Here is a 12,886-nt window from a genome sequence, read left to right as displayed (position 1 = left end):
CACATGAACATCACAAACTAAATATTTAATTAATCATACGAATAAAGGGACCCAGCAGGTCACCTTGGTACTCCCACCTTTCCATCACCTCCCCGTTACACGTATCTGTTTCCTGTGCTGTGGTCTGGCCCTTCCCAGTGCTGCAGTCAGTGCCGTTGGTGGGGAGAAGGGAGTGATGGACAGATCTTAGATGATTATTATATACTGTAGTAGTTTAATACGTGTAGTATATTTCCATGAATCCGCAAAATTAAATAAAAACTTGTCAAATATCTTTGAGAAACTGCTATGCACTGGGCAATTCATTTACTAAGACATGAAAGCTATACATACACAGCTGTTACATCACACCACCAAGCACTGGACAATCTGCATCATCCACTAATACCAGAATAGCCTCAAAAAATGATATTGGGTCTATACTACATACTATGGAGTTGATGCAGATCGAGCAATACCTCAGTAGGTGTACAGGATCTTAAGTGCATTTAAAATGTGCATGCCCAGAACAGTGTGGGCATGTAGATTTGCAGGATTCTGCCTCCATAGCCTGCCTGCACTAGAATGCTCTAAACTCAAACATCCAAGCAGGGCCTCATAATAACAAGTTCATGTTCTGGGTTTATTAAAGAGCAAAAATTAGTGTTTACAGAAACTCACAGAGTAAATGTGTCAGGACCCAAGCTTTAATAGATGGCTTGCTACCACCATGAAATATGTACATTTAATCACAATATGGTACAACAATTATTGTCACATTATCACAAAATGTGCTAATATTTTTACTGTTTTACTAAATGAAATGGCTTCTGGGCAGAATACTAAAAACAAAGGTCCATCTCTCCACCATTTGTAGGCAATCTAAGGTAGAGGTCCAGCACAACCGGATGCAGGTTAAGCATGGGCTGTTATGAAGGTTTTAAAGCAGTTGATTTTCAGAAAAAGCCCTCCTTAGTTTATTGATCTTTCCATTCTATGTTTACATGTTCATAGTGAGTACCAGCTCCTGACTTCAAGTACCATAGGATGTCCCAACCCTGTGTGCTAAAGGTGAAAATGATGGCGTATTGGCCAAATGCTGATAACCTATTAAAAAAAGAAAAACTTGGAAGTGGATAAAACAGTGGCTCAATATTCAGAAATCAACCTCAAATCTAATCTCTGCACCATTTATATTTCACTCTGACACCCCCTATATTAAAACAATACAAATATAGCTGAAATGTTTCTGTGTCAATGCCAGAGGAGGGAGTGAAAGGGATAGCGGTAGCACAGATGGAAATACCCAGTGGCCATGAACCCATATAAAAGTACAAAACTCCATTGTGATATCCAATATCCTTAAAATGTGTAATAAATGGGCACATTAAAATATGGCACAAGAGCAGAGACACTAAGGGCTGGATTCAAATAGTTGCAGTAAGTAACCCCCCAGATAATGCCGTCGCCAGGGTACTTCAATTGTAGCCCACAGGCTGTACTGAACGCGGATTTCTGTTTGAGCCAGAGGGAAGCTCACACAGATATCTGCTCTATGCCTTTATCAGCGGTACTGCGAACGTGTTAACCCATAGCTCTGGGCATTTATAGCTTTAAACGAACTCTAACCCTCACCCTAATCCTACCTGAAGTCTAATGCCAGATACACACTAGACGATATCTTATCCGATCCGGCCGATAACAGGCACATCGTCTAGTGTGTACCCGCTATGTTGCTGACGATGCTTGCTCCCGAGGATCGTCAGCAACATCGCCCATCGGACGATGGTGTGTACGCACTTGCTGATGCCGGCACCTCACTGGGTGCAGTCGCTAACGAGGTCGGTACACACTAGACATTGTCTAGTCTGTACCAGCCTTAACCCTAACTTCATGTGTCAACATTCTGGTTATCGACATTCTGGATATCTAAACATCAACATTCTAAACGTAATGACATTATCGTGTCGACATTCTGGACCCATGGAATCGTAGCAGAATCATGATCAATTTATTTAGATTTGCATGAGATAATGAATAACTTCCAAATCAAATAATAGACAAAGACATCATTTTACTTTATAGCTTTAAAAAGGTACCACAACTACTTTGTTACCGGCTCCTGTGCTTTTTTTTTATTTATTTTTTAGCAATGACTGCTCAATCTCCACACTCTCAAGAAGAAAGTATTTGGATGGACATGCAGAATCTTTCCTTGATGCAGTGGTTCTGGCTGAGATGCTAGAGGACAAGGCTGTACCAGCAGCATTGCCCAAGGCACTGCAAATCACCAGTGGTGTGGACAAAAAGGGAAAGGGCCTGTTATAACTTCTGCTCCTTATCTCTTGATCTTCCACAAAGTGTGGTCAATGATAGGAAAAGGAGGGGATACATACTCAATATGGAAATTCCATGGAATCAATAGAGCATACATTCTATTTGTTCTAGTGTACCTTTGATGGGAAACAATTCAATTTAATATCACCATCAAATATGAGGAAGTCCAGACTCTTTGAAGAAAGTCCATTCTCCAGGAAAGACTTGATATCGACTGAGCTAATCTACTATAACAATGTTTTTGCCGGCTACTTGCAATGCAGAGAGAAATCAAATTATTTTCTGCCTATGACAGGTCAACATCAAATATCAAGTGGGTTAGGATACTTACTAACAAATGTCGATATCCTAACCATGTCAGGATTCTGACTGCCGGGATCCTATACCCAAATGCTTTCTTCTAACCAAGATACTATGAAGGAAATGTAATGACCTGCAAACTTGCAGGCATCTGCGGGATTACAGCAAGAACCAACTTGGTTGCATATGGACTTTATACTCATTTAAATTTGCTATTACCTCCTCTATATCTCCTCTTACCCCCATATGGCATAATCCCAATTCCCCTCCCAGGTTTGCATGTGGCCCGCATGAAGTGGATAAAAGCGTCCCTAAAATTTCCTGCTGATTTTAGCTCTCATGGGCTCTGGCTTTCTCTCTCAGACCTACAATTGCAGTCTCCAACCCAAATCCTAAAAACCTTTGAATACTTCCAAATAAGGCACTTTTTATGCTCCTTACCACAGGCCCCCGCTTCTCCGTGACCTCACCCCCTTTGAATGACTCTGTAAACATTGCCCCATGTGTAAAGGGATGAGCTCTCAAATCTATGGCATTCTCATCGATGCTACTCTCCCTAATAATAATCCCAATGAATCCTCCTGGGAGATAGACCTCGGCCCTCACCCGACGAGGAGGCTTGGGACAACATGAGGCTGGCAATTGCTAAAACTTCTCTCTCTTTTTAAAGAAACTTCTTACAAATGATACTACCACTAGTACTATACTCCAGTACAGCTCTCCCACATGTTCCCCTCTGCCTCACCCCTCTCTGTTGGAGAAACTGCAGCTTTCGGGGTACCCTAGTCAATATCTGGTGGACCTGCCCAGTCCTAGAACCTTTTTTGGACCTTGGTTCATACTCTTCTCAATAATATATTTGAGGCCCCGATTGCGAAGGACCCATGGACCTTCCTTTTAAGCTATCCGACTCCTGATATTAGTAAGCACTCTGTTAAGTTATCCCATATCTTCGTCGCTGCTAGAAGTTTGATTGCTCGCAACTGGAAAAACCCTCTCCCACCGTCCCTCTCTGCCCTAAAGTCACAAATCCGGCATATAGCGGAGATGGAAAATATTATCTATCTTCACGATAGAGGCCATATTGTTCTTTCAGTTGTGGGCGCCACAGCTTTCATACGAAGGCACTTCGCCATCTGTGATCTCCACACTTACTACCAATTGTTTATGGTACCTTGCTACCCTTGGTAGTTCTGTCCCCAACCATCTCTTTCATATGCCTTTTTTTCTATTCAACTTCCAGGTTTTGGTTTATTGCCAACTATTTTATTTACAAAACAGCTCATATGTAATTGTTATTATACTTGTGTTTTCTCATATTGGTTTCTGCGAGCTCTCTAAATAAAGAACTAAAAAAGAAAAAAAAAAAAAAAGAGAACCAACCAGGTTTTGACTGTAAATGATTGCCACTTTAACACATCAGATAGCCTACGACTTTCAGGCATGGGCGAGTCTATTACATTTCCCTCCAATAGCCTACGACTTTCAGGCATGGGCGAGTCTATTACATTTCCCTCAGATAGCCTACGACTTTCAGGCATGGGCGAGTCGATTACATTTCCCTCTATGTTTTTTGAGATCTCTCTCCTGCCTTTTCAGTGACAGTTCCATGACGGTAACATGTCTCCATGGCACTGTGTAGCATCAAGCCCTATAATCAACAATGGACAATACTACAACACCGCCAGCTGCATTGCATGCCAGCACAACTGTATGGAGAGATTGGTGACCTCCGTTTCACAGTTGTTCACACAGAACTCCGGCACTGCCTGGTCTGAGGTACATAGGGAAGGCTGGACAGGTTGGAGGTAGAAGGATTTTTAAAGGTACCGATAAGTTAGTTGCTTTTCCTGAGCTGCTTTTGAATTCACAGAGGAATGTATTCCACCACGGTTTCACTCTGTACATTGTATGTCCATGTATGTATTGTGTGTATCTATCTCAGTTTTTACTCCTCTTTGGAAAAAACAATACGCTTTAAAAATGTGAAGAGAAATATTTTTATTCATAAAAAAAAAAAATTAAGTGTGACCACTGGTCCTGGTTTACCTTCCCTATTCCTGAATCAATTAAAATACTGTTTAAAAATGTTGCTTTCCTGGTCGATAGAAAAATGTCTTGCAGCATATGACAAGATTTACCTTCAGTGATTTTTTTTTGGATCATTGTGTCCACTGTTTCCCTAAACATAAAATATATCCAATAAATGTAATGGTGCGTACACACGGTCCAAAAATATGTATGATATGAACGATAACGATATCGTTCATGTTTTTGTGCCTTCCAACCCTCAAACGTCCAGCGATGCGCGGACATGTATGGACGATAATGATATCGACCATTGGTTGTGCATGCAGGCCAACCTGACCAGGTTACATAGGGACCTGCGATCAACGGCGGGTTGGTGGTGTGCTGGATGATCGATATCGCTCATCCAGCACACCGGGAAGGTGCAGGGAGATCAGTCAGCGATATCGTTATCGCTGACTGATCGTACAATGTGTACGCATCATTAGTGTGGTTAAATGATTATTTGACTGTAGAGTTGGCCTACAACTACTGCTAGAGACATACTTCTGGATAAAAGAGAAATCCATTCAGAAAAATTCACATAAGAAAAAAATCTATTTCTTTTTGAATTGTTTACTTTTTCTTAAATACAGTCTACCTCATTTCTGTTGTGCATCCCTATAGAAGGTTTCTGCCCATACTTTAAGTGCTCTGAAGCCACAGCCATATACGACTAAGTACTGTACCTGGAGAAACATGAAGTTCTTAAAGCAGCTTTCGATTTTTTTATTTACACTATCCTTAAGTGCACCTCCATCTTCTAGTGCAATGGTTATCAATAATTTCCGCCCTAGTTTGGGGGTACAAAACGCAAACGAGCAGCTCATTTGCATTATTTGTACTCCCAACATTTGCAAAGCAAAATATTTCTAATGAATTTAAATGCTATTAGGAAAAATGTTTAGGCGCCAATATATTTTGACTCAACTAGTAACAGACTGATCAGCAAAAAGATTAAAACGATTGATAGGTGAAGTGAATAAAATTAATTATCTTGTTACAATGGCACTTGTCAAGGGGTGGGAAATATTAAGCAGCAAGTGAGCACTTCATTCGTGAAGTTGATGTGCTGGAAGCAGGTAAAATGGACAAGTATAAGGATCTGAGCTACTAGGGTCAAATTGTGATGGCTAGACTACAGGGTCATAGCATCTCTAAAACAGCAGGTCGTGAGGTGTTCCTGGTATGTATTGGTTAGTACCTTCCAAAAGTGGTGCAAGGTAGGACAACCTGTGAACTGACGACTGGGTCCTGAGTGCCCAAGGCTCATTAATTTACATGAGGAGCGAAGGCAGGCCTCCCTGGTCTGATCCCACAGAAGAGCTACGGTAACACAAATTGCTGAAAATGTTAATGCTGGCTATGAGAGAAAGGTGTCAGGACACACAGTGCAGGGGATTCTGGGAGATGTAGTACTACTCGTATCCATCTCCAGCCGGTGTGTGCCCACTCTGGGAGACATTGCCAGCAGCTATACGTTGAGGAGAATCCGCCGGCGGGGATTGCTTGAGAAGACGCCGCCGGCGGTGATGATTGGCTGCTGCAGCGTTACACGCGTTCTCGAGGACCCACTCTGTTCTAAAATCTGGGTCCCCAACTTCCTGTAGCGCGTAAAACCGCGCTATAGCGCATATTGTGCGAACACTGCTGAAGAATCACATTTTCTTTTACATCATGTGGACAGTCAGGTGCATGTGTGTTGTTTACCTGGGGAAGTTATGACATCAGGATGCACTATGGGAAGAAGGCAAGCTGGCAAAGGCAGTGTTATGCTCTTGGCAATGTTCTGCTGGGAAACCTTGTGTCCTGGCATTCATGTGGATGTTAGTTTGACACAAACTACCTACCTAAATATTGCTACAGATCAAGCACACCCCTTCATGGTAACGGTAATTCTTTGATGGCAGTGGCCTCTTTCAGCAGCATAATGTGCCCTGCCACACTGCAAATATTGTTCAGGAATGGTTTAAGGAAAATCAAAGAGTGGCGTTGACTCCAAATTCCCCATATCTCAATCCCATCGAGCATCTGTGGGTTGTGCTGGTAAAAAAGCCCGAACCATGGAAGCCCTAACTTACAGGACTTAAAGGATCTGCTACTAACATCTTAGTGCCAGATACCACAGGATACCTTCAGAGGTCTAGTGGAGCCCATGCCTCCAAGGGTCAGAGCTGTTTTGGCAGCATGAGAGGGACCTACAAAATATTAGGTACAAGTCGTTTTAATGTTATGGCTGATCGGAGTATATTAACATGCAATATTATAGGCTGATCACTTCGTCAAGTTCTATTATTTATCAGTAATTTATATAACACACACATATACTCCGCAGCACTTTACAGATAATATTTGGCCATTCACACCAGTTCCTCCTGCCCCAGTGCCCCAAATGTTGAATTTCGGAAGTAGTTGGGATGGGGTATCACCTATCTACATGATTTTATTAATATGTTTAAGCAAAACATCACAACTTCAGAATTAAATTAACTTGGTTCTTCACATATATTTCCCAACTCATTACTTGATGACCATCAATTTTAATAAGAGAGCCAATGGACTAACTGTCACGGGGGACCAGGGTGTACATCCCTCATAGCCATACTGATTGACTGAAAGCTGGCCACACATCTAAAGATTATCTGTCCAACCAGCCAACTAGTTGATTGGTTGGAATGAAAATCTGGTAACGTATGGGAGTAAATGATGATCAGCAATTTGCTCCTAAATTCGAGAAAACAGATGAAAATGGTCGTTCAGACAACTTTGTTAAATGTTTGATCTAAACAATTTGTTCAAACAACAGTTTTTGTCCATTTTCCGGCGTTTGGTAGCAAATTGCAGATTGTGATTTGCTTTCATACCTTACCAGATTTTCATTCCAACCAATCAAGTAGTTGGCTGGTTGGATAGATAATCTTTAGATGTGTGGCCAGCTTAAATCTCTTTGGCCCCTGTAAAGTAATTGAATCCTCCATAATGAAAAACTTCTTCTCCACAGATGTCACCACCCAGGTAATTAATTTAATATGTTCAGGAGGCTGAACCATGGCTCATTGAGCTTAGGAACACAAGCTCGCTCTGAATCAGGGCCGTCCCTCCTTCATTTTGGAGCGGCCTCCTGGCCGCTCGCATAGCTGTGGGTGACCACCCACAGCTATAGCGAGCGGCCAAACTGATGGTCAAGAACATCGCGACCGTCGGGCTTGCGACGAGACCCTGCGGTAGGGTCGCGCTTCCGCAAGCCCTGGAGTGCTTTTGGCTCTATCAGAGCCAAAAGCACTCCCACTGACATCACTAGTGATGTCAGTGGGGCCGGCCCCAGACGGTAGGCGTCCCCATGGGAACGCCTCCGTCTGGGCAGCCAGGCCCCCGCACGCCCACCAGAGCGGGTCTGAATCAGGCCCACAATCCACAAATAATCAAACTAAAGGTTTATCAAATGCTGTACAAAAATGAAGACAAGTTTTGCTTCTTCCTAATAAAACACTAGGAAGGGACTTGCCTAGGATGGATGCTCTTTGTGGGCTCAGGCTCCACGTTTGTAAAAATTCTCCTTTGCAACCACCCAGCACAAAGGTGGGACACAGTAACATCATATAGGAACAACTGACCTAAAGGCACGCTCACACATGAAGAGGAGGGCAGAATCTCCAGCCTTTTGTTAGCTACTTAATAGTAGCAATTAGCATCCCAGGGATCCAACTCTGTCCATACTTCCATCACAGGGACCATCCGGACTCACTGGGATCAGATGAGCTCCTTTACTGAAGAAACAACACTGCACTACACAAACACTTTAAGCCATCAAAAGGAAGGGGGGGAGATCACAACAAGGATTTAGTTAACTGTAAACAAAAATTCAGTCTATGGAAAATCGGGACTAGTGATAAGCGTATGTCTAACTAGGTCTATAATGCCAATATTAACAGTGCTTAGTTATCGCTGCCAATAAAACTGTAAACATGCAGATTTATGATCAGAATTTTCAGAACTGAGAGTAAAGCTGGGTACACACTACGGCAATATGTTGTTCATAAAGCCAAAGAACGATATAGCGCTAAGTTAATCTGTACATGTGTACAGAAGATATGTCTGTGAATGACATAGTTCATGGACATATCAAGTTGGCCCTGCAGCACAACCGATGCAGATATCTTGAAGATATAATATATCTGCCTGTGTATGGGCAACACACTGAGCACTGGCAGCAGGAACCACTGACATCACAACTGGGCAGACAAATTTAAATGCCCGCCCAGTTGTGATGTCTGGCCAGACATCTTGAGAGGCCAATTGGTAAGTGTGTATAGCTTACCAAATCGGCCGCTTCGTTGGCAGGACAGTCGGCTGCTCATGTGTGTACCCAACATAAATGTGTTGTATTTATATCTACAAGTCATAACTATGAATTCACATCAACTTCATTATAGGGACATATATAGAAGAGCATTCAATAAGACAGAGGCGTACATATCCCTATCAATGATTAACACCCCTTACTCAGAGTGAGATGAAAATGGACTCGCAAAGTGTGTCTATAAAAAAAAAAAAAGGCATTTTTGCCACCTATTCAAAGTCATTAGCTCCTTCCCCTTACCGCACTGTACATGGGTCTGATGCAGCTGAAGTATGACTGGAAGCGGTTTCACTAAGTTCTGAAAATGCTAAAAATCACAGTACACAATGGAAACAAATTGCAGTTAATGTCAGGATTGTGCAGCTATTAAGTACCCAAGTGCCTTGCAGCATGTAAAATGTAAAGTGAATAGTAAGTTTTTGTCACACTTACCAGAGAATGAACATTGTTTATTTGTGTAAAATGAGTGTACACAGCAGTGTAAAATCACCGTTTTAAACACTGGCGCAGAACTTTTTGGGGTTTTACATAAATGAGTGTGTTTTTACCCCGTGCAACCAATTACACACAATCATCATCATCAATGTTGCACTTACACCGGTGTCAGAGCACCAACATCTCAAAGCCTACAATACATCCACACCACACCCTTACTGTACTTTAACTATGTGAGCACACCAATTCAAGGCCTGTACTTGGCCCCCTAGACATACAGTCTCACGACAAAGGCACATATTGCAAATATGTGCTCATGCGTGTTAAAAACACGCAACTTGTGACAAAAAAAAATAAAAAATCATATTTACATCTCTGAATACTTCTCCTTAAGTGAGCCATCCTCCCTCAAGCAAATGTGATGAGGGGCAGAGGGAGCTCTTCTGTATACACGTGGGTAAGGAGATTGAGGCAAAAGGGAGAACAAAATAAAGGCCACAGCAAAGGAACAAGGCAGGTCGACCTAGGAAAGCAATAGGAATAAGATTTACCGGGAAAAAAAAAGGACAGGACAGGCATGTATTGGCTGTCCCTTCAATGATGGAGATTTAATTTTTTATCGCTACCATCTAAAATGACTGTGGGCTATTTAATTGTATGTGCTACCAGCCCAGTGCTGGTCGCAACAGCCAAATTCTTGTGCCCTAGTTCATTGGGTTAGCGGCGTTAAGCGGCTTTTCCTGTGCTAAGTGACCAGCGCACTGCAGCACACCCTGGCCTTCATTCGCGACCAGCCCCAAAGCCCTATTTTACTTGGATTTCTACTCGCAATTCAGGAGGATATGAGCAGAAATCCACGATAAGTGCAGCCTCTGGGCTGGATGCCCAGAACAATTGATTAGCTCCCAGTCACATTAGATGGGAGCGAAAAACAGAATAACCCCCAATCAGGCCTAGTTATACCCCTTTTACACCAGAACTAAAACCCGGGTAGCTCCTTGGTGTAAAAGGGGAAAGGGTTGGATTGCCGCAATCCAACCCAGGTAACTTGCAGGGTTTAACACGGGAATAACCCGTGAAACCCTGCAGTGTAAACGGCGCAATCCGGGTCAGGGTGACCTGGATCGTGCCGCATGCCTGCCGATTGGCCGGCTTCAGTGGGGCGGGGAGAAGACGTCATCTCCAAGCGTCCACTTCAACGCAGGAAAAGCCGGGTCTCTGCAGACCCGGCTCCAGTGTGAACGGCGCGTACTCGGGAATATCCTGGGTCGGCGCTGGTGAAATTCCGCATTGGAACCCTGTTCCAACCTCCGGGTCAGACCCGGAATTTCAGTATAAAAGTGGTATTAGTGGAGGGAGCTCCCAACAGAGATGTACAGTACATAGGGGAGTATTTAATTGAGAATTCCAGCAGTGATATACATAGTAAAGCATATACAGATGTGTCCATTCCTTTTCACACTATATGGCATGAAACCCATGGCGTGATTCCCGTGCTGTGTACTTTTCCCCAATCTTGTGTCTAAGTTTGCATATTGTGTAGGTCACTGGTATTGGACTTGTCTTTTGCCTTTTTACACACTGCATTCTTTTTCCTCACTTTACTTTTCTTATAGTATACTAGGTATTTTGGTTTAGTATCTTTGTAGCAAAAAAATTGGTATAAAGTCAGAGGTGAAACATAATGCATGACGTCAGTTACTCATATAGGACCTTTCTTTTGCCTTTTCACCCTAAACTGTACTTTTTCTCAAATTTTGCATCTTAGTTTACTTATAAAGAACTAGGTACTTAGAATTAGTGTTTTTGACTCAGCAAACTCACAAAGCCTGGGGTGCGCTAAAAGGGGTAATTTGGGGAAAGTTGTATGTGGACACATCTCTAACAAGGGCTTCCAGCAGTGACATATACAGGAGAGCATGTAATAAGGGCTTCCAGCAGTGACATATATATGAGTTTGCTCATTTGTTAATGTTCTTTATGAGGTGCTGCGGAACCCTTGTGACGCCATATAAAGGATAATAATTATATAAGGGATAGCATATAATAATGGCTTCCAACAGTGATATACACAGGATAGCATATAAAATGGCTTCCAGCAGTGACATATGCAGGATAGCATATAATAATGGCTTCCAGCAGTGACATATACAGGATAGCATATAATAAGTACTTCCAGTAGTGACATATATCGGATAGTATGTACAGTATTATGAGCTTCCAGCAGTGGTATATATAGATGAGCATGTAGAAAGGTCTTACAACAATCAGTGATATCTATAGGAAAGCATGTAATAAGGGCTTCCAGCAGTGACATATATAGGATAGTATGTATTATGAGCTTCCAGCAGTGACATATACAGAAGAGCATGTAGACCTTACAACAATCAGTGATATCTATATGAAAGCATGTAATAAGGGCTTCCAGCAGTGACATGTGTAGTAGAGCATATAAGAGCTTCTAGTAGCGAGATCTATAAGACAGTATGTAATAAGTGCTTACAACAGTGGCACATATAGGTGAGCAGGTCTTACAGCAGTGCTATAACGTAACATGCCTGCACAGTACAATATAATGGCAGGTAACGTTTGCCCAGGAAAGTACATTGGCGACCTGCGGGCAGCTGTGCACCCAGATGTGCCAGTGATCTGCTCTAGGTCTCATGACGTCACTCCCGTCCTCACCTCATTATTCAGGTTCAGCACCGTCTCCATGACGTCCTGACTTTATTTCTCTAACACAGCAGCACGAGAGTCCTCATCCAGCACTGCAGACCCACGTGTCTTCCGGTAGCAAAGGAGAAACACATGGAGTACGCATGTCTGGTTACGGAATCCTCCGAGGGTCAAAAAAAAACGTTGTACACTGGTAGTGAAATTGGCCACAGTAGCTAGGCAGCAGGAGTGTCACTACAAAGACTACAGGCGTTTGACTGTCAGTGTGTCCCGACTCTCGGTTTGAGAAACCGTTATGAACTATTTGATAGGGGACAACAATTGCGGAATGCAAGTTAAAAAAAGTTAGAACATATAATAATATTGATTCTCCTCTTTACCGATTTTAATTTCCATTATGAAATCCCGTGGCTGAGCGGTCATTCAGGTAGTCCTGTCCTTAGAGGATGGTACTTAGTTCGCGGGTCCGGGTATTTCCGTTTTTTACCCTATGGATTCTACATGGAGAAGAGGACGTGATTGGCAACAGGGATACATAGGTGAGTATGTGAGATAGTGTGTGTGCAGGTATGTTTTAATAAAGTTTTGCTTTCTACGGTGTGTTCTGTGTTTTTTTTTAATATTGCTTTTGCTGTGGAACTACAGGTACCAGCGGGGGAGGCTTTCTGGACCTGTAGTTTCACAGAAAAAGCAATATTTTTAACAATTTCAAATGCACCACACTACATAATC

The 12,886-nt window shown here is 42.6% G+C and overlaps 1 protein-coding gene across 1 annotated transcript in view; it reads right to left on the bottom strand.

Annotated features, from left to right (window-relative positions):
* Positions 1-12,389, bottom strand: part of SRFBP1 (serum response factor binding protein 1) — a 113,851-nt gene extending 101,462 nt beyond the window's left edge. Inside the window, exon 1 of the mRNA XM_088475087.1 lies at positions 12,164-12,389. Within this exon, the coding sequence (XP_088331213.1) occupies positions 12,164-12,193 (30 nt within the window). The 5' untranslated portion in view covers positions 12,194-12,389. The remainder of the gene's footprint in view (positions 1-12,163) is intronic.
* Positions 12,390-12,886: the final 497 nt, after the last annotated feature.

The sequence above is a fragment of the Taudactylus pleione genome, unplaced genomic scaffold (assembly GCF_031769625.1).
Source record: "Taudactylus pleione unplaced genomic scaffold, aTauple2 ptg000162l, whole genome shotgun sequence".
NCBI lineage: Eukaryota > Metazoa > Chordata > Amphibia > Anura > Myobatrachidae > Taudactylus > Taudactylus pleione.
The sequence above is the reverse complement of the archived record's forward strand: the minus strand, read 5'-3'. Positions and strand labels throughout refer to the sequence as shown.